At 41.7% G+C, this 22843-nt stretch overlaps 1 protein-coding gene across 2 annotated transcripts; it reads right to left on the bottom strand.

Moving 5' to 3' along the window:
• Nucleotides 1-5021: 5021 nt before the first annotated feature.
• On the bottom strand, nucleotides 5022-21393 carry CD19 (CD19 molecule). Of its 2 annotated transcripts, none has more exons than XM_060780539.2 (16): nucleotides 21151-21393; nucleotides 18333-18581; nucleotides 16568-16837; nucleotides 15472-15591; nucleotides 15063-15111; nucleotides 13787-13860; nucleotides 12295-12414; nucleotides 10891-10941; nucleotides 9330-9389; nucleotides 9170-9232; nucleotides 8993-9061; nucleotides 8500-8571; nucleotides 7895-7963; nucleotides 7362-7451; nucleotides 6023-6103; nucleotides 5022-5776 (listed from the first exon to the last, which is right to left on the bottom strand). In XM_060780539.2, exons 1-16 carry the CDS (start codon nucleotides 21248-21250, stop codon nucleotides 5694-5696), a joined length of 1620 nt encoding a protein of 539 aa, XP_060636522.2. In that variant the 5' UTR covers nucleotides 21251-21393; the 3' UTR covers nucleotides 5022-5693. The 2 variants fall into 2 exon arrangements, with proteins under 2 accessions (XP_060636522.2, XP_067326007.1); XM_067469906.1 differs by having other exon boundaries at nucleotides 5024-5776; nucleotides 12295-12411.
• Between the last annotated feature and the right edge of the window lie 1450 nt (nucleotides 21394-22843).

Raw genomic sequence — 22843 nt, 5'->3', positions numbered from 1 at the left:
GTTTCCTCCTTTCTGTTGAAATTGTCCACATGCTTGTGGATTTCACCTGTTTGAAGCTGCAAGGCCATTAAATGCTAATCAAGGTTGCGAATTGCAATATTCTCACTTGCCTCAAACAAACAAGAGTTCTTTCTCCTACCCTGGACATTCCACAGATATATAAACTTCACTTGCCTAGTTTCCAACAGAACCCTCAACCTCTGAGGATGCCTGCCATAGATGTGAGTTAAACGTCAGGAGAGAATGCTTCTGGTACATGGCCATACAGCCTGGATAATTCACAGCAGCCCAGTGATTCTGGACATGAAAGCCTTTGACAACACAAATATATGGCACTTTTGGATTAGCATACGCTCGCCGGGCACAGATCCTCTTATCAGTGGTTCTAGCTAACCACTATACTGTAGTATCCAATATCCAGCCAAGATTAAATTCTTAATGTAAAAAACCAAACATATCCATCTCATTATCACACAAATATGATTTTATCTTTTATAAATGGAAGAATTATATGTATACCAAAGGACTGTTTTAAAATAGATTTCTTTAAGACTTATTATCAGTAAATGTTTGATTTGTATGCCTATTCTATATACCTATATATCTGGGGTTGCATAAAAAAATTCTCACTGGTGGAAAAAAGTTTAAGAAACCTTGGCTTTGACCTCTAGTTTGGTCATAGAACTGATTTACCATGTCACAAAATGATGCAAGTCTTAAAAGCGTGTCACCAAAATGAGAAGTTTGGAAAGCTTTATCCCAGAGAGTGGCATTTTGGAACAGAATGAGTGCAGCTTTCTGAGATCGCTGGGTAAGGACAGATGTGGTTTCCAAGCCATCACTTAGAAGCCTATTTTGCATGAACATTAAAATAATCAGAAGTTCTTCTGTTTACTCATGCTTGATTCCTACTCCAGCCCACAGACATCCTTTGTTGTTTGGAGGGGCTGGGGTTGTGTTAGAGTAGTGCAGAAGGAAAGAAAGAAAGAAAGAAAGAAAGAAAGGGAAAGAAAGAAACTTATTTTACTCTTAAAACCAAATTTGGTCCCTTCCACACAGCTGAATAAAATCCCACATTATCTGCTTTGAACTGGAATATATGGAAGTGTGGATTCAGATATCCCAGTTCAAAGCAGATTTTGTGGGATTTTCTGCCTTGATATTCTGGGTTATGTGGCTGTGTGGAAGGGCCCTGGGTTTCATTTAGCTAAACAGCATCAGATGAGAACTAGCTGATAATGACATTTTTATGCTGATGATGCTGTTCCTTGCTGGGAAATACCCTTCTAGTGCTGGTAAAAGAGAAGTTACGAGAATATCTTCTCTAAATAGTTCATATACTGTACATATAGATGCATCAATTTCTGTATGAATTAACATATATAGATGCCCTCTAAAAATAAAGTAGACGATAGGAAGCATTATTTAAAAGGGCAAGGTTGCTTGAACTAGGTGACAGTCCTATATATACAAGGTTTAAATGAAAAGTAATGCCTCCACCTTCGTAACTCCTCAACAGATGGCAGTACTGGTTTTCGGCAGGTACTGGCTTGTTTAGTAGACTCTCCTTTACAGTTCCATTTTGGCGGGAATCCTTAGTATTAAATGGTTGTGTTGTTAAAGTGCAAAATATGGAACCCTGTGCAGACGGTCAGTCAATGTGACTTAAGCAACATGCAGTCATTGAATTCTTGACAGCAGAAGGTGTCACCCCAAAGGATATTAATCAGAAAATGCAAGCTGTTTATGGTGATTGTGTTGATGTGAGTACTGTGCGTCATTGGGCAAGTAAGTTTAAAGATGATGAGGTGGGAACATCTGACCTGCATGACAAACAAAGAGTTGGACGTCCTGTGACAGCAACCACCGAGTTTCACAAGCAAAAGGTTGACAGATTGATTCAGGACAATCATCATATTACTCAGAGAGAAATTTCAAGCATAATCAGCATTTCACAAGAACATGTAGGTCACATTAATGCTTTGCTTGGCTATCGGAAGATCTGTGCAGGATGGGAGAACTGTGAGATGCTGGTTATGGAAACAGAGTGTCGACTTCTTCCGTGGCAGCTTCAGAAAACTTGTTCATCATTGGCAAAAATGTATCCAATTGTCTGGTGATTATTTGGAAAAGTGAATAGTGCCGTTAAAGAGCACCTTCTAAGGATTATTTCTGCGTTTGGTTTATTAAAATATTCCTATCCAAACCCAAGTAACAAAGGTGGCGGCATTACTTTTCATTCAACTGTCGTATATTCCTTAAAAAAGTCAGACTATGTGATATAAAATGGTAATTCTTTAGCAGTATAACCTTTTTATAAAAGTAATTTTATTCAAGAAAGAAGAAACATAATGGCAATAATGATACAAACCAGCAAGATTTTGTGATACTAAAATGACACAATATAGTATTATACATATTCACCCAAAACATGTTTCCACTCTCTGCCCCTTGCCCAGGAGCAAACTGAGATAAGAAATCTAGTAGCTTGCTGTGCCTTGTAGGCCCAATCTACACTGCCATATAATGCAGTTTCAGAACACGGATCAACTGCATTGAACTGGTTTAAATGGCAGTGTAAGGTAAAGGTTTCCCCTGACATTAAGTCTAGTCGTGTCCAACTCTGGGGGGTGAAGCTGAAAAGGTATGACCGCATGGAGCGCCGTTACCTTCCCGCTGAAGTGGTACCTATTGATCTACTGACATTTGCATGTTTTCGAACTGCGAAGTTGGCAGAAGCTGTGGTTAACAGCGGGAGCTCACCCCGTTCCGACGGATTTGAACTGCTGGCCTTTTAGTTAGCAAGTTCAGCAGCTTAGCAGTTTAACCTGCTGCCCCACAGGGGGCTTCAAATGGCAGTATAGACGCATGTAATCCAGATCAATGTATCTAATCTGCATTCTGAAGCTACATGATATGGTCACTGTAGCTGGAGCCATAGTTTTGTGATTCAACTTAATGGGTTTTACAATCCTTGGCGCTAATAATTTAGGTCCCTTCTACACTGCCATATAAAATCCATATTATCTGCTTTGCACTGGATTATATGGCAGTGTAGACTCATATAATCCAGTTCAAAGCAGATAATGTGGATTATCTGTTTCGATAGCCTGGATTATATGGCAGTGTAGAAGGGGCCTACTTTCAGTCCGATGAAGTCATACTTGAATTCCTTTAAAAGTTATGAATTTTCTATTTAGTTCTGGGAATTGTTCCAGAAAGTAGAATGCAGCATGTAGAATAAGAAGCAGCTACATTCCCAAAGGGTAAAAAAAATGAGGCATCTGTTTTGCTGCTTTATTATTTTGCCTAGGCAGCATTTTTAATCAATTCATTGCAAAGAAGATGAAATCCCTTATAGGTATAAGCTTTGTCTGATAGCCACAACTCATTGTCATCATTATTATTCGTGTATCCAAGTGGGTAGTTGCTTTAAATATCTTTCTTGCTCTTGGGTTTTGCGATGTGATGCGTCACTCTTTCTCCTGCCAGGAAGGAAATTCCCAAGACAAAATGAAAACCAGAAGACAGCTTATTTAGCTCAGAAAACATGGCTCAGGGAAGCAACCGTTGGAATTTAGTGTAAAGTGTTATTTATTTCATTTTACAGGAAATGGGAGCTGCCAAAACAAACTGCAAAGAAGAAAAACAAATGGGTAGAGTAACTCATTATTTTCCAAAAATATACAAACGTATTCTAGAGTTAAAACAATAAACAGAAGGTGGAGACAGGCAATTCTATTTCCATTCTTCCTGCTCAGTCTTGAAGGTAATTTGAAAGAGAAACACTTAAGTATCTGTTGTTGCCATCCTTTTTTGTTTCCATTAGCTGTGCTGATTACAATACATACTTGTAGTTTCTTTTTCTGTTGTGTGGAAGATCACATTTCTTGCAACATTACTTTCCCAGAGATTTAGGGTGCGTCATCTACATTACATAATTAATGCAGTTTGACACTTTAACTGTCATGGCTCAACGCAGTAGAATCCTGGGAATTGTAGTTTTACAAGGTCTCCTCTGTCAAAATAGTGCAGTCAAATTGTATTGAATTGTGTAGACAAACTCAGAGTTATAATTCCTTGAAAGGCCGCTTTGGCCTCTCTTTACCCCAATCTCATGTGACTCCTGGCTTTTAAAAAATGTCATGTTTTCTAAGCGAAATGGTTATTCACATGGTTTCAAAAACAAAAATACCTTTTTTAAAACCAAGGATAGTGGTTTCATGTTTGACAGACAACCAATCAGCACTCAATGAAGCCAACTAGGATGCCAAAAAGTTACTTCATAATTGCCATTAGAGACAATCAGCTTCTTTTTGTGATTAAGAAATCCTATTTGCTCCTGAGTTTGATTATCTGGGGCCCCTTCCACATAGCTGAATAAAATCCCACATTATCTGCTTTGAACTGGATTATATGGCAGTGTAGACACAGATAACTCAGTTCAAAGCAGGTATTTTGGGATTTTCTGCCTTGATATTCTGGGTTATATGGCTGTGTGGAAGGGCTCTGGGCTAGATGTTGAAAATATAGTCAAAGAGTTGAACATATCAGAGTCACCACTTAAACCACTGGATCAGGGGTGTCAAACTTATTTTCACTGAGGATGACATCAATGTATGCTTGCTTTAAAGGGTCATTGATTCCATGGGCAGAGAATCTGTGGATACAGAGGGCCAGCTATAATTTGTTAACATAAAGGCCAGTTTTCTTTAGATTTTACCCAATTTTGGTCTCCAGGTGTTACGGAATAACAACTCCCATCACTTTTGATTATCTACCACACAGGCTGGGAATAACAAGAATTGCAACCCAAAGTCATATCTACAAGCCTTGTACCTAAATTCAAACCCTACTATCCTGACTAAACAGAACAAATTGCAGCCTTCCAGATGTGATTGTATCACAACTCCAATCAACTGTGCTCATGATGCCTAGTGATGAAGAACACAAGAATTGTAGTCCCACAGCTGGAGGATTATATAAAATGACATGGTGGGACAGATTCGGCCCGCGGGCCTTGAGTTTGACATGCGAGTAATATGAATTTTATATCTCTAAATGCTGTTGGACTGAAACTCCTATTATCCCTCACCACTTGCAATACTGCCTAAGGCTGGATCTACACTGCCAACTGGATTATATGAGTCTATCCTTCCAGATAATTTGGGATAAACAGATAATCTGGGATCAGATTCTGGGATATAAGGCATGCCTAAGTCTGAAGAAAGTTGAAGTTCAACATCAACAGTTGGAGGACAACAAATCTTGGTTCAGATTCATCTGTCAACGGGTTTTAAAAAACTATTTGGCTGGAAATGATTGTATGAACCTCCCCCCTCCAAAAACAAAAACAAAACCTTTATCTATACCACTAAAAACACTCTCCTTCCTCTTTCAATTCTCCAAAAAATTAAAAGAGACTATCTGTTTGTCGCCAACCCTTCTGCTTCCCTTTCAGATATATAAGGTTGCTTACTGGTCCATTACTTGAGTCAAACCCAGAGTTCAAAATTAGAGGTCCAATCTCTCAGACCCTTCTTTTAGTATTAAATGACCTTCATAATCCTCTGGTTCAAGGGAATGAAGAGTGATGGCAATGAAAGGCGTCTTCTTCCAAACTCAAAGATATAAGTTCTTGGCTTGAGAAAGGCATTGCAAGGGGTCAAATGGTCCCAATACCTTCTCTAGATTTAGTCTGAACACAGCCGACCGCCTCTAAGTTCAGCACTGGAAGCAATAGACAGATGTTGCCACGGGGAGCTAATGGCCATGCCTAAGGAGAAAACACAGAACAAGATTAACACAACAATAACATGAATTAGAAAAATCCAGACCACAGCTACTATGACCCCAGTTCTCATAGATTATTTTGTACAATGATATTGAGTACAAAATTCAGCAACCTGAGAATACTGTTTTATTTAATTTAGAAACATCAATATTTCTTAATTGTTGGATATGAAAAACAGAAAATGTGTAATTGCACAGTACTGACACTCTCCAATCCTATCCATGTTACCTTCACCATGGAGATCCACGTTGCCTTCATTGCGTGAATTGAAGCCGTTTGGGCTTTCCATGTTTTCATAGGAATCGGCATCTGCAAAAGGGACATGGTTAGAAATGAACTACTACTTTACCAGAGTTTGAAAACTCGTTACTTAATCACAACCTCTTGAACGGCATCTATAAAACTGAGGATTACTGGAGGCCTCCACAAACTATACGGTAATTGCCAAAATAGTCTACCATTGATAATAAAAAATGAAGCAGATGCCACCTATTCTGTTCTGTATGAGGGCTAAATACCATAAAAGCAAAATGAGAACCTATTAAATTCATGGGGCCACCATAAGTTGAAAACATGTCCCTTAAAAGGTAGGTAGGTATCACTTATTACAAATGATTTCACCTATTCGAGAGTTAGAAAACTTTTCCTTCAGAATTCAATACTGTACTTTAATTTGATAATTCAGTGGAACACAGACATGTAAATAGCTATTTCCTAGTTGGGTTGCTGTGAGTTTTCCAGGCTGTATGGCCATGTTCCAGAAGCATTCTCTCCTAACATTTTGCCCACATCTATGGCAGGCATCCACAGAGGTTGCATGGTCTCAACATCTGAGCATGCCTGTCATAGATATGGGCAAAATGTCAGGAGAGAATGCCTCTGGAACATGGCCATACAGCCCAGAAAACTCACAGCAACCCAGTGATTCCAGCCATGAAAGCCTTCAACAACTAATTGTCAGCCCCGCATGAAATTATTTTCAACTGTCTCTTATTGATGGTATAGTAGAGTCTCACTTATCTAACATAAACAGGCCGGCAGAACGTTGGATGAGCAAATATGTTGGATAATAAGGAGAGACTAAGGAAAAGCCTATTAAACATCAAATTACGTTATGATTTTACAAATTATGCACCAAAACATCATGTTTTACAACAAATCAACAGAAAAAGCAGTTCAAAGCACAGTAACGTTATATAGTAATTACTGTATTTACAAATTTAGATCAAAACATCACAATGCATTGAAACAGCTGTGGATCCAGGCGGGAGGCAGACTATGTTGGATAATACAGAGCGTTGGATGAGCGAAGGTTGGATAAGCGAGACTCTACTGTATAAACACTTGGTAAAACTGGGGATTAGAAACCCATCTATCCTGTTTTGCTGCCTACACTGTAAGTTTCATTTGGGTACTTCTTGTCTAGCAATAACAGAATTACACATGTAAATAGATAAAATAGTAGGCTTTTGAGATTCGGCCATTAGCTCCAACACCACACTTTCTAACACAGAAAACACGTAAAGATCTGAGGTGCCTCCTTTTCACAAACTGATGGAGGATTTACCTTCCTCATTGCTTGTGTTGGGTTGCAGCAGAAGAGGTTTGATAGCAGTGGGGGACAAGGACCCATTCATCTCTTCATAGGACTGGGAACCTGAAGGGAAAAGCAGAACCAGATCAGAAAGGGATGGATGGATTAATCCATGCATACTACACGACTGGATCCCAGACAAATGAAGAATCTGGCTGAAGCTGTCTAGAATGCCAATGCAACAAGTTTGTTCTCAAAACAGGCCTTTTGGGAAATTCCCCATCACCTAAAACAGTGACGAGCAAAGGGGGCAACTGGAGTCACAATTGTCACACACCCCCACACTTGCAAATTGAGCTGTTTCTTCTTGCTTAGCAACTTCATGATAAGGTATGATGGTAGTAGAGAAGATATACCAGGACAGGGATGACATCATGTGAGAAAGAGCACATTTAATAGTTAACAGGTGACAATTCAATACTTCAATTTGGTATTAGCTTATAAGAGGTCTACAATCACTTTGAGGTTTCCTGTGATGCACAGAAGCAGCCAAGTTGTATGCTTACCTGTAGAAGCCTCACTACCGCCATCCTGCCTATCAATGTGAGGGTCCAGAGACAGGTGGAGGCGTAAACCTGGAGTAGAGACAGACAATAGCAATCAATGGGTTATATCTAAAGCAGTGGTTCTCAGCCTGTGGGTTTCCAGGTGTTTTGGCCAACAACTTCCAGAAATCCCAGATAGTTTACCAGCTGTTAGGATTTCTGGGAGATGAAGGCCAAAACAGGTTGAGAACCACTGATCTAGAGGAATCTTATATGAACACATGGTAATAAGAAAGCAAGGGGTATGGGAAGGATGTCCCATGACCACCCAGATGCCTAAGGGAAGCCCACAAACCAAAGAAGAAAGTGGTTGCACCTTTTTTCTCACCTTGCTCACCAACTATAATTTGGAGTCCTTTTGCTTAAGATACAGGTGACTTTCACAGTCATCTTGTGAGTAGCAAACTACATTTTGAGTGAGGTTTTCCCATCTTAGTTCAACAGTCAAACCATGAGACAACGTTATTTCTTGTAAATCAGTAATGAAACAGGCCACATAGAATAGATCTGAAAGACTTCAGGAAGGCTGTCTAGATTTTGAATTGTCCAGACTACTGATCCAATACCTGCTATCAGGCGTGAGGCTCCAGGGCTCAGAGGAGATTCCTCTTCCAAGTTCTCATAGTTTTCACCATCAGCTGGGGAAACACAAAGAGATCAACCATCAACAGGACGTTGTGGCTTTATATAATGGATATGTTTGATTAAGAGTGTTTTATTAGAGGCAGTTCCTTCGAGCTGCTTTGAGAGTGAGTTGACCCTCGGTATTTGTTGAGGTTTGGTTCCAGTACCAGGCCCGTAGCCAGGAGTTGTAGGCCAAAACACCTGGGGACCCACAGATTGAGAACCACTGCACTAAAGGGAGTTATTGCTATTATGAAATTAATGGTCACAATATTACAGTTGAAGATATCCTCATTTGAATAAATCATGTAACTTGGAATAAAGAATATTTTTTTCCTTTATGGTTGTTCTTATTTTTCAAATATCTGAGCTGTTTCATTTCTCATGTTGCTTTGACAGGCTGCCCTCGTTTTGATTTTAACCCCCTGATGTTACCTTCATCAACTGGATCTTGGGACAGAATCTTGGGAGCCTCTGGGCTTTTGTTTGCATAGCATGCATCAACTGTGAACCACAATAAAGCAGGAGGTCAGAAAAAATAGATCAATATAGTGCCATGACACCTGCATTTCTCTTCCCACACTGAATACCTCCTATTTCCCATCCTGGTACCTGAGTCCGAATTGTGAGAGACAGGTTTCACCTTGTTTCCTCTATTTTCATATAAGGAAACATCTGTGGAAGGCAAAGCAATAGCTGTTAGTTTAAAAAGTCTCACAAGGAAAACAGGTATAATGATGGATTAGGTTTATAGCAATCAAGAAGTTTGCACCTTTTGCAACTGTTTCTCCCTGTGTTCCTTCTTCCTGGGTGTTCTCATAGTTGTCATCATCTGAAGCATAAAAAAATTAGTAAGCTTAGCCACTCATTCATTTGCCCCTTATACCCCACTGCTTCACCACTACTACTTTTATCCTTCTGTTTTTAAGCTATTATTCCCCCTCCCTCAATCTGCCCATTTCACTTCTGGTCACTATGCCTAATATCCACCTTAGTCAAGACTCCTCATTTTGGGACTGTGGTTGTTGGTTATACCCTTTCATATCACTAGAATCCGGGTGGGAATCATGTGGCCTTCTAGATGCTGAAGGGTTCTAATGTGTGTACTAACACACATTCTTCTCTTTATGTATGGGAACTCTCACTCTTGCTCTCTCTCACACAAAAAATGTGGAGCAGCTTTTTCTATCGCTGTGCAGAGCCAGATCCACACTTACTCAATGTGTGAAACAGTGGTGGAAATCTCGCAGCCATACAAATGCCACTGAGAGCATTGCTCCCCACAGGGAGCAGCATATGAGGCCCCAAATATAGGAAATTGAATTAAGAGCATGAAAAGTCATGTTGGATCCAGACATGTTGCTAGTCATGCAAAGTCACCTTCTTCTACTTGCACTTTTCTCAGTCCTTCTACTACAGTGTTTCTCAACCTTCCTAATGCCGCAACCCCTTAATACAGATCGTCATGTTGTGGTGACCCCCAACCATAAAATTATTTTTGTTGCTGCTTCATAAGTGTAATTTTGCTCCTGTTACGAATTGTAATGTAAATATCTGATATGCAGGATGTATTTTCATTCATTGGACCAAACTTCGCATAAATACTCAATATGCCCAAATGTGAACACTGGTGGAGTTTGTAGAAAATAGACCTTGACATTTGGGAGTTGTAGTTGCTGGGATTTATAGTTCACCTACAATCAAAGAGCATTCTGAACCCATCAACGATAGAATTGGGCCAAACTTCCCACACAGAACCCCCATGCCTTGAAGGAACTCGCTGGTGCAAGTCTCCTTCCAGCCTTGCATGCTCTCCCTTGCCTGCACATGCACACCACACTGCCATGCGCGGAGCACGCCTGCTCTCCCCTCCCTGCTTGGAGTCTCAGAAACAGCCCTCCCCTTGGCTGAGAGGCCGGTCAATCACAGCGGAGGAGGGCTTTTGGTGGGAGGATTTGCTATCTATTTCCAAAAAGGAAGAAAAGGACAGGCGGAGAGATCTTCAGCCTTCTCTGTCAAAGGGGTTCCTAAGGCCATCAGAAATATATGTTTTCTGATGGTCTTTGGCAACCCCTCTGAAACCCCCTCACGACCCACTCAAGGGTCCCGACTCCCAGGTTGAGAAACGCTGTGCTACTATAACATGTCTGCAAAATATACAATGGTTTACCAAGAGCATAAACTATTTCCGGGCCATGCCATATTTATATTGCCCAAACCGATTAAATAGGGAGAGGGCTGCTGACTGCAGTACATAAGAATCAAAATAAGTAAGCGGGATAGTTAAAACAATGTTTACTTTACAAACAATGTCCCCACAGCATTCAATTTACCATCTGATTTGAGTTCTGTTTCACTGTCAGGGCATTCATACACTTCTTCATCTGAGAGAAAGATGGAAGAGAGAGAAAAGGAGAGGAAAAAATGAAAAGGTATATTAAATTCTGGGAATCAAGGCCACCCCTTCAATTGTTCCTTTTTGTCAGAGAGAGTCCCTGTTAATTTTCTGCTGTCCTACTTGCTGCTTTTAAAATGTCTCACTTTCTCTCTTCCTCTGCTTTCCTCCTCCTTTTCTTCAGTTTACTTCAAGTGCTGCAGACTGAGTTCAAAGTCAAAAAGTAGTTTGCACTCAATGAACTCAGCAAAGATGAGACTTGAAGAGGAGGAGGCCTCTGCTGCTGTCTGGGTGAATTATACCACACTTTCTTTTCTCTTCCACCCTACTTCTCAGCTCTTACGGTTGTTTGTGCAAGACTCTACTTTCCTAATGAATATTAGCAATATAACACTGGATTAGGGTAGAAGAATGGGAAGAATAGGCCACAATAGTATTTGCCTGGTACTGGCACACACCCACCTCACTCATTTTCTCAGTAAACAGGCGTATACATTTCCCGTGCAATGTTCTACATCCTGCCCACATTAAAAAAGACTAAGCATAGATATACAGTTTTGCCCCCTTCTCGCTCATGCAAATTTTCACTTGCAAGAAACAGAAATTATGAATTTGCACCTATTCATAGACCTTGCTATTTCAATTGTGTTCCTCCTTGAGAATATCTTAAGGAACAGTGCTCCATGGATCATTTCTAACCATCTCCTGCTCTGTCACACTGAATGGCAATCAAATTTCAACTGGTCTTATGCTAAAGATCAATTCTTGATTTGGCCTTCTGTCTGAAATCTGTCAGAAATATTATAAATTAACTAGGTATTTTTAATTTTAAAAATGTGAGTCAAGCACTGAAAGGGTTAAATGGATGCAATGACTCAAAAAAAGCTGCAATTCGATATAAGCAGGTGTGCCTGTAGCTTCGTATGCCTCAGTGTTAATTTGCCTCAGTGTGTGAGAGGCATGGTGTGAGAAGCTTTGGTGGGAGCTTTACACACAAGGCCTCTTATGTAAAGCTCCATTGTGAAGGCTGCTGTGTGTAAAAGAGTACTGTTTGAAGATCCTATGTAAGTTTAGTGTGAGAAGAGACTCTAGCTATGGAAAGGAACTTCCCACTGGGAACACATTGTCTTTTCATTGTGGATAGCAACTTCTCAACAGAGAAACAGCTCATTCAGAGCACAGCAGGGACAGTGCTATGGTGGTCTTCAGCTATCTGTCTATAGCTATTTTTTTTTATAAATCTGTCCACACAAGGCACATACAAACACAAACCAGAATTATGGTGAAAGCACTGGATCTTCTCCCCACCCACCATCACTTGTCCCTCACAATATGAACAGACCTTCCGTGTTGATTGTATTGGGTAGGATCTTTCCTTTCTGAAGTAACCTTTGGCCATTCCTTCCAGGAGCAATGTCTGGCAACACATTCTCATAGGAGAAGGCATCCGCTTGCTCTGCTGCTAGGTGTTGTTTAGGGTGAAATGGAAATAGCATTGAAATATGAAAATATTACCTTCCACATTGTTAACTGTCTTAATTAATTTTCAAATTGGTAGTTGTCATAGTCAAACACAACCAAGAAACTTGCAGAACCTTAAAGACTAACCAAGATCGAAGACACATAACCATATAATCCAGTGGTTCTCAGTCTGTGGGTCCCCGGATGTTTTGGCCTTCAACTCCCAGAAATCAGAACAGCTGGTAAACTGGCTGGGATTTCTGGGAGTTGTAGGCCAAAACACCTGGCGACCCACAGGTTGAGAACCACTGATCTAATCAAACAGGTTCAACAATGGCAAATGATTAAGTCAGTGGTGGGGAGCCTAAACATATGTCAATAATTTTGACTAGAAGCCCATCACCCCTGACCACTGGCCATACTAGTTAGGAGAGTTGGAGTCTAACAGCATCAGTAATGCAACAGGTCCTCTCCACCCCATTTTAAGGTATCAAAAGATTTGTTCGTTGCCCTCCATACATTAACTAATATGTACCCAACTGTAGCTGTGCGTGAAAAAGGACTACTGCAATGATCTACCATAAAAACAAAATAAGACCTAGTGGTCCAAAAAGGGGCAAATTCCAAAATCCATGATCCCACAATACTTCAACTAGGACCAAACCAAATGCACAAAATTGTAAACAAGATTTTCAGTTCTCTGGGATTCTCCATCAGATTGGATCTTATGTAAAGCTGGGGAAAGAGAGGAGGGAAGGAAAAGCAGCAAACTATGTGGAACAGAGGGTACTAGATGTGGCTATTCCCAAGTCATACAAAAAGGGTTTCAGTCAGTACATCAGTCTGGAGCCTAGAGAGTCAAGACAGGATCAGTAAACTTCTGTCTATTTAGTTTACTTTGTTCATATTGTTCATAACCATATTTTTGTACCCATATGAGAAAACGTCAATTTTAAAATTTCATGCTATATTAAAGATTTAAAGTCCAAATGAACTTTACTTTTTGGGAGAAGCCCTCATTCCTCTGAGTCCCAAAAATAGTTTTGTCTTAATTTGGGTTTTTTTTTTTCTTGGAGGTCCTCACTATTCCTATTTAGGTTGTCCCAAACCATGGATGGCTGTGCTAGAAACATCTGAACCTAAATTCAGTTGCTAGTGACAAATAGAGTAAACCCAATGAATCAGTGGGATTCAAATAGATCTTGCTTTCCACATTGAGCAGTTCATCCAGTGAGCATACTCTAGTTGAGGCCAGGAATTAGATTTAGGTCCTACCACATAAACCTCAAGTAGTTTTCCAGCTGTTCTATATAGGATAATTACAAGATGGGTTTTCAGATAACAAGATGCTTCCTAGCAAGTAATTAACTCACCATCTTCAGTTGCTGGGGATGCCACAATCCCATTGGAGATATGTCCCTTGTTCCTCTTAGCACCAAAGTACCTTCTGGAAACAAAATAATAATAACAATAACAAAATAACAGAATACCAATGAATTAATGAATTAATGAAAAAAGGTAAAGGTTTCCCCTTGACATTAAGTTTAGTCACGTCCAACTCTGGAGATGATACTCATCTCCATTTCTAAGCCAAAGAGCCAGCATTGTCTGTAGACACCTCAAGGGTCCTGTGGCCAGCATGACTGCATGGAGTGCTGTTACCTTCCCACTGAAGCGGTACCTATTGATTTACTCACATTTTCATGTTTTCGAATTACTAGGTTGGCAGAAGCTGGGACTAACAGTGGGACCTCACCCCGCTCCCTAGATTCGAACCTTTCGATCAGCAAGTTCAATATCTCAGCGGTTTAACCCGCTGTGCCACCAGGGGCTCCTGAATTAATGATACCAAGGCATAAATCTAGAGATTTCCTACTTTTTAAGGAAGAGAGGCCAATGTCCTGGACTCATCTTCCATAGCATGGATCAGAATTGTGCATCCTTCCAGGTGTTGCGGAACTACAATTCCCAAAACTTCTAGCCAGCCTAACCAAGGACGGATCCAGACAGGTCTTTATCCCAAGAGAATCCGTGTTTTAAAAACGTGGACACCCACTACAGCACGTGTCCACAGCACGTGCTTTCTGGGGTGGGTGTCCAGACGTTCTTCTGGGACTAGTTCGGGAGAACGTCTGGAGGCACTATCCTCTCCCCCAAGCCCCCAGACCCCTCAGAAAAGTAATGAAAACTTTCCTAGCCATTACAGGCTTTGGCTAGCTCTCCTGGAAATGATGTGCAAGGAGAACAGGAATGAGGGAGAGATTTTTCTTCCTCCACCTCCCCTCCCCTGCTCTCCTGGCACATCATTTCTACGCACCGTCCAAAGCCTGTAATGGAGGCCAGGTAAGTTTTCATTATTTTTCTAAGGGGTCTGGAGGCTTTGGGGGAGGGGGGGCTGGGTATTCCCACAGTTTAGCTAATTAGCTTATTTATTTAATTAATTCGCTACAAACCAGGGTTTACCTGGTTTGTAGCAAATTAATTCGAGACTGTCCAGAATGTTGTCTGGACAGGCCCTCCACCGCAATAAAGGTACTGCCTGGATGGGCCCCAATTGTGAGGGATGCTGTCCAATTCTCAGTATATTTCCCTGCTTGCTCACACATTTCACTACTCCCCTTTTGCATTGTTCCTTCTTCCAATACTTGCCTCCTTGCAGGGGACCTCAATTTCATTTGTTGTTTACGAGCGCGAGTGACTGAAAAAGAAAGAGGTAGATGTGAATGCTTGGTGATATAAAGAATCCTCTCTCCTATTGCCACTGTGACATATTCATTTGTATCTGGAGTGGCTACATTTGGTGTAATATGTTAGGAACCTCAAGCTCAAAGTGCAGGGAAACTCCCAGAATAAAAGAAATATATTCACTCTGAAGGAGTCCACAGTTTATGTTGGATACAGCAGTGTTAAGCCGTAAAGGCTATTTGTTTATTTACTTTATTTATACAGCACCTTTCTCACTCCAAAGGGGACTCAAGACTAGGAGGTTAAGTTAAGTTACAGGATGAATTTGATCATTAATTTATTTGGTTGGTTTTGTCTACTCGCCTATACTTACCACGTCGGAGCCACAGGAAACACAAGACAGAGCCAAGACAGAAGACCATATATCCCAGAGCCACCGTCCAGATTATCCAATGCTGGTCTCCAAAAGCTTGCCAAAAACCTTTCAAGTAGGCTGGTGTTGGGGGAGGGGGGAAGAATTAACACATCAGAGCATCCAATTAAATAAGTCTTAATCTAGTCATCCGCCACATGAGTTTCAGATAATTTTGTCACCCAGACTGCCATATCCCCCGGTTGTGCAGTGGTTAAACCCCTGTGCCGACAGGACTGAAGATCGACAGGTTGCAGGTTTGAACCTGGGGAGAGCACGGATGAGCTCCCTCTATCAGCTCCAGCTCCCCATGCGGGGACATGAGAGAAGCCTCCCACAAGGATGGTAACACATCAAAACATCCGGCGTCCCCTGGGCAACGTCCTTGCAGACGGCCAATTCTCTCACACCAGAAGCGACTTGCAGTTTCTCAAGTCGCTACTGACATGACAAAAAAAATACACACACACATCTGTACACTAAAGCTGAACAATAGAGTGGAAGTCAATGCAAACAAAAAAAATTATATTTCACAAGTGAGGAACACAAAAGAAAAGGGGTGAGCCAAAACATAACAATTACATGTGTTTGACAACTATATGTACACCAATGTTCTCCAACCTAGCACCCTCCACAAGTGTTGGACTTTTTTTTGTCATGTCAGGAGCAACTTGAGAAACTGCAAGTAGCTTCTGGTGTGAGAGAATTGGCCGTCTGCAAGGACGTTGCCCAGGGGATGCCCGGATGATTTGATGTTTTATCATCCTTGTGGGAGGCTTCTCTCATGTCCCCGCATGAGGAGCTGGAGCTGATAGAGGGAGCTCATCTGCACTCTCCCCGGATTCGAACCTGTGACCAGTCCTGCCGGCACAGGGATTCAACCCACTGCACCACTGGGGGCTGCACTGCCATCATCCCTAGCTTATAAAACTGTGGATAATGGGGGATAGAGTTCGAAACTACTGTAGGCACCAGCCTGGGAAAAGCTTGGCAGTCAGTACCAGTTACCAACTTCATTTAAAGCACCCAAAGAAGATCCACTACCTTCTTCTCTTACCTGGTTTCACTGTTACGTTTAGCTGAAAATGGTGTTTTTGCTCTTTCCACTCACAGGTGTAGTTTCCAGTGTCATTAAAGGTTACTGATGGAATGATTAAAAAAATGGTATCATGCTTCATGATCATCCTGTGATAAGGAGAGAGTGATATATGCACTTCCACCAACATTGTCTCTTCAGCAAGTGAATTCTGCTCAACCCAGGTAAGGAACCCCTCCGTCCAGTTATTGGGCATGGGAGCATCACATGGGAAGAATTCAGGTTGTCTTGCTAGAAAAGAGAAATCCTCCAAGAGATCAGCAGAAACAGGTAACAGAATCACATGAAGTGTCAGAACACAGTTATATGTAATTCAAAACACATTTAAAAAAAAAAAAAGCAGAACATTTTTAATATATTTGCACACACATTCCCCATAGCAGTAAATCAGAAGTTAGTTTCCCCCAAAGTACACAACCTAAGGATCTACGGCTATAGTCCTCTGAAGGCCACCTCAAGCTTTATCCTCCCCCCTTTTCCTACATTTTTTCAGATACAGAAAAAATGAAATGCAAAGATACAGAATGGGGGACACCTGACTCAACAGCAGTATGTATCAAAAAGAGCTTGGAATCCATGTGGACAACAAGTTAAACATGAGCCAACAATGTCATGTGGTGGCAAAAAAGCCAATGGGATTTTGGCCTATATAAATAGAAGCATAGTGTTTAGATCCAGGGAAGTCATGCTACCCCTTGTTCAGACCACATCTGGAATATTGTGTCCAATTCTGGGCATCACAATTGAAGGGAGATGTTGACAATCTGGAATGTGTTGAGAGAAGGGTGACGAAAGCGATCAAGAGTCTGAAGAACAAGCCCTATGAGGAGCAGCTTAAAGAGCTGGGCATGTTTAGTCCACAGAAGAGAAGGCTGAGAGGAGTCATGATGAGGGCCATGTATCAGGATGTGAGGGGAAGTCATAGGTTGGAGGGAACAAGCTTGTTTACTGCTGCCCTAGAGACTAGGATGTGGAGCAATGGCTTCAAAATACAGGGAAGGAGATTCCACCGGAACATTAGGAAGAACTCAGTAACTGTGACAGCTGTTCAGAAGTGGAACTCTCTGCCCTGGAGTGTGGTGGAGGCTCCTTTTTTAGATGCTTTTAAACAGAGACTGGGTGGCCATCTGTTGGGGGATCTTTGAATTTGATTTTCCTGTTTCTTGGCAGGCGGATGGACTGAATGGCCCATGAGATCTCTTCCAACTCTATGATTCTTTGATATGACGCAAGGGGATTTCTCTTGTGAACTGTCTCTGAAGTATAGCCCAGGCACTTTGGGCCTACAGGTGAAGTGCCCCCCTCCCCCTCCAAATAATGGTCTGAAAGAAAACAGCTCTTTTGGCATGGAAAACAGAAAACAGATGCCTGAACGGCTGATTTCGGGAGGCTCCATCGAAACGGATCAGGGCCTTGACCAAAAGCCAGGACATAAAACGGATCAAGGTTTGCCCCGAATGCACATGACTACTAGTTACCCATAGGTGATGGGATTTGCAATTCAAAATGGATAGAGCGGTGTTGCTCAAACTGTGCTCCTCCAGGTGTTTTGGACTTCAGCTCCCAGAAATCCCAGCCAGCTTACCAGCTGTTGGGAATTGTGGGAGTTGAAGTCCAAAATATCTGGCGAAGCAGAATTTGAGAAACTCTGAGCTAGAGGAAGCCAAGCTGTGGAGTGTTTAAACCCCACCAGGTTAACTGCACTTTGAACAATGAGAATACTTACCAGTCCCGTTTGGGAGTGTGTGGTTTGTTCCCAAGGTGCCATTCCACTGACAAGTGAACCAAACATCATCTTGCCTGGAGATGTTGTAGAGCAACAGTCCCCACATGTCACCTAGTCTTGCGCCTGACTGAAGGTATTGAACATATGTGTACAACAGCAGGTCCCCAGACGGACTGAACCAAGTCAAATCCAGATAATCCGAGGTCAGTGCAGGATCAAAAGGGCAGGGCAGAATTACTGTATCAGACTCTGGGATATGAGACAAAAAAGTCAGATTTTCAGTGTAAATTTTCTCAAGGCCCTAAGTTACAATCCAGCTTGCCATGTCATGTCATCTTGCCCTCCAAATGCTGGACTGCAATTGGATTTCTCATCATTCAACATCATGACTAAAGCTGATGGGAGTTATGACACCATAACATCTGGAAGGCTGCAGTTTGTCTTGTCTTATCAGGAGAGTGAGGTTTGAATTTAGATACAAGGCTTGTGGATATGATGTTTGATGTTAAAATGTCCTTTAACCTTCCCCCAACCTCAGAGCCACGAGTGCAGTTGAATTGCAATCCCCATTTTCCCCGTCCACATGGTGGATAATCAAAAGTGATGGGAGTTGTTGTTCAATAATATCTGAGGAACCAAACTGGATAAAAAATTTAAAAAAACTTTGACAACATGTAAAACAAAAAGTTTAGTTGGTCCTCTGTATCCATGGATTCACTTTCCATGGATTCAACAGCCCTTTGAAGGCAACCACAAGGCTGATGTGGCTCTTGATGAAAATGGTTTGACACCCCTGGATTAGATGAAGAAATAATTCCTCCCTCACTACCTAGCTATTTTTTAAAAAGTTTGAGAAACTAGAAAGATTGTAAGTTAGCATGTTAAACTCTAGGGTGGGAGTTTCAAATCATCTGGTGCCAATCACCTCTGACAATGGGGGCAAAGAAACACTTTTAATTCCACGTCATTAAAAAATTTAATTAGAGTTTCAAGGTTCCTGATTCAACACAACCAATGGCCATGTTGGCTGGGGAATCTTGGGAGTCGTAGTCCAAAATTAACTTTTTTACAGGCTCTATGATGAGGATATTCTTGGTGTATGTGCCTTCAAGTTGCTTGTTAACTTATGGTGATCTCATGGCTTTTGTAAGGTTTTCTTAGGAAAGGAACACTCAAGAGTGATTTTGCCCGTTCTTTCCTCTATATCTGACCCAGAATTACAATGGAGAATACCTTTAAACCAATGATATTTGTATAAGGTGATTCCATCCTGGTATTTGTCTTTGCTGGCAAAGACAAAGACCTTTACCATTAGGTAAAGGTAAAGGTTTTCCCCAGACATTAAGTCCAGTTGTGTCTTACTCTGGGGGGTGGTGCTCATCTCCATTTCTAAGCCAAAAATCTGCCGTTGTCCATAGACATCTCCAAGGTCATGTGACCAGCATGACAGCATGGAGCACCATTACCTTCCTGCTGGAGCAGTACCTACTCACATTTGCATGTTTTTGAACTGTTAGGTTGGCATACTGCAACCGCCCCTAACTAACATTAGCTTCAATAATATTTTTTTTTTATCTCAGACCTTCTTGAAAAATGTCTATGATTGTTCCTACTAATTGTTTAGGTTAAAAAGATTACAAATGACACAGGTTTCTAGTCTCAAAGACATGCCAGAATAAAAGAGGAAAAATGGAGTAGGGAGTAAACACTAAGGAAATTCAGCTATTACAACTTTTCAACTATAAACAAAGCTTTCTGAGCAAGAAACCTGTTTGCTTGTAATCCCAGATACTTGGAAGCTGACCACAATAAGAGGGAACCATTCTGAACATGCTCAAAGGCACTCTGTTCCTGATTCTCTTGGGTATACATCCTTCTATAAGTCCCATGTGGAACATAGAGCTAGAAGGAGCAGGAAGGAGAAAAAAACCCAACAAACAATAACTTTGGCCAAAGGATCTTCAAGTCCCAGCACTGCTTTCAGTCCAATCTACTCACAGCACTGTTTGAGATAAGAGTTTATTCCAAGCATCAGTATTTTATAGAACTACAGAATTACACTGACAAACACAAAGTATGCATGAGGAATATCTAATGCATATGTGGTCATCCTGATCTGAGGTCTGTATGCCGAGCTCAGAATGTAGTCAGAGCTTGGTTGTTAATTAAGAGGATGTTCTCAGTATCTGACACTGTATATAACTATAACTTCTGGTCTTTGAGACCTGTTATTGGTGCTATGCAATTTTTTTTTTTTGCAGTTACAGCATTTCGAAGCCCCCAATGGCATAGTGGGTTAAACCGCTGAGCTGCTGACCTTGCTAACCAAAAGGTCGCAGGTTCGAATCCGGGGAGTGGCATGAGCTCCCGCTGTTAGCCCCAGCTTCTGCCATCCTAGCAGTTTGAAAACATGCAAATATGAGGAGATCAATAGGTACTGCTCCTGCAGGAAGGTAATGGTGCTCCATGCAGTCATGGCCTTGGAGGTGTCTACAGACAATGCTGGCTCTTCGACTTAGAAATGGAGATGAGCACCAACCCCCAAAGTCTGACACGACTGGACTTAATGTCAGGGGAAAACCTTTAGCTTTAGCTTTACCTTACAGCATTTCTAGCATAGCAGAAATGACAGGGCCCAATAAACAATGCAATTCATGAGGAAACGTCAGCCTTTATCAAAATGGAGTTCATCAGGCTCGCTAAAACAGAGCAGCATACTAGTGAATCTTTCATTATACAGCAACACGTCCACTTTACTGATACTGCCTCCCCCTTCATAGCAGAAACCCATGTCATTCCACCATCTCCATCGACCCACCTGTTGCTTCAACAACTTGCATTGGCATCTCCTGCTCATTGCTGGCTGTTCCGCCACAACCCAGCCAGAGCAGAAGCAGGTAAGGCAGAACAGATACCATGGCCTCCTTTCAAGCAGCTCCACTGCATGCCAGCCGGGCACAGTGAGGCCCAGGCAGCCTCAGAAGGGCGGTCTCTCAACTACTTGCTGTTTTAGCAGAAGAAGAGCCTCTTTGGCGCGTGACCATACTTCCCATCATGTTCCCTTGAGGCCTGAACAGAAGACCCAAGGGAGGAAGGGTAGGGGAACTGCAGCTAAACTGATGTAAGCTCAAAGAAAATGAGAACTGAACTTCTTACTTTTCTTTTTTCTTTTGCAAGATTGTCCCTGCTAAGTTTATTTCTTATATACTCATGTATAAGTCTAGTAATTTTAGTCGTGAAATCAACTCAAAAAACTGGGCCAATTTATCCATGAGTCAATACAAGTACTGTATCTTAACTCTTATAATAAAAAAGAACTATTTCTGAGTAGAGTGGTGAAAGGCAAGAGTTTATCTCATCCCAAGAGACCTAAAAGAAGGACCAATTCCTCTACTCTCTTTGTCATGGTGTCTTTCTGGCCCTTTTGGATGCCAGAATAGAGCAGGCTCAGCTGGCATCTTGAGGCATCATTGGTGTTTTCCCCTCTCCACCAAATGTCCTCGACTTATACATAACTATGCATGGAAATGTCCTTCTGCGATTTATATACCATCATTTCTTCATTTGACACAGGTTACAGTATAACCAAATCGCAAGTAAAAGTTACAAAACATTACATTTGAACAGGAAGAGCAGGTGAAGCTTCCTTCTTTAGAAGCTCTTACGGAAGCCTGGGCCTTTTCTTGTTTGGTTTGTGTCACAGACCGCATTCCCTGAAGCAGTTCCAGACAAGACCTTAAACCTGGGAGCAATCATATTTCTTAAACATGATTGCGCCTAGGTTGAAGTCCAGAACCTCCCCACAACATCTGTGCTTTTCTGGGTGGGTGTCCAGATGCCTTGCCGGACTCTCTAGCAGGGCACCAAGTCACTAACAACCCCCCACCCCCACCCAAAAGCCTTTAAAATGGAAAATAACTTACTCAGCCGCCATTCCCGATTCTCCGGGGATCTCCTGGTGCATAGAAATGACATGCCAGGAGAAAGGGAGGAAGGGCAGAAGTAATTTTTCTCCTTCCCACCTCTACTGGCTCATCATTTCTACACCCCAGGAGAGCTCCGGAGAAGGGGGAATGGCAGCCGGGTAAGTTATTTTTTGTTTAAAAGGCTTTCCTGTGGGGGGGGGGGGGGATATCTCAGGTTTCTCGGGCTGCAGGAGACAGATGTGTAAATTCCTATATTCTCAGGATGTTCTGCACCTGCAGAGAAAAAATAAGAATAAAGAACACATCATGATATTTTAAATCATAATGGATTTAACTCATTTAACTGTCTGGTACACATGTTTATATATATTATTATTAAATGGACACTGGAGGTCATGCGGTGCTATCCCCAGTCCCAGCTACACAGCGCCCATAGCTGCAAAGACCCGAGTCTTCTGAAAGACCCGGGTCTTTCCGGCTGACAAATTATTTCGGAACAAAGCAGGGTTTTCCTGCTTTGTTCCAAAAGCATTAGTTTTTCCCAGAGTCGTAGTTTGGATGCTCCAGGCAAAAACGCAGGAGGGC

This window comes from Anolis sagrei, chromosome 6, assembly GCF_037176765.1.
Source record: "Anolis sagrei isolate rAnoSag1 chromosome 6, rAnoSag1.mat, whole genome shotgun sequence".
NCBI classification, from domain to species: Eukaryota; Metazoa; Chordata; class Lepidosauria; order Squamata; family Dactyloidae; genus Anolis; species Anolis sagrei.
This window is presented reverse-complemented; position numbering and strand designations above follow the sequence as displayed.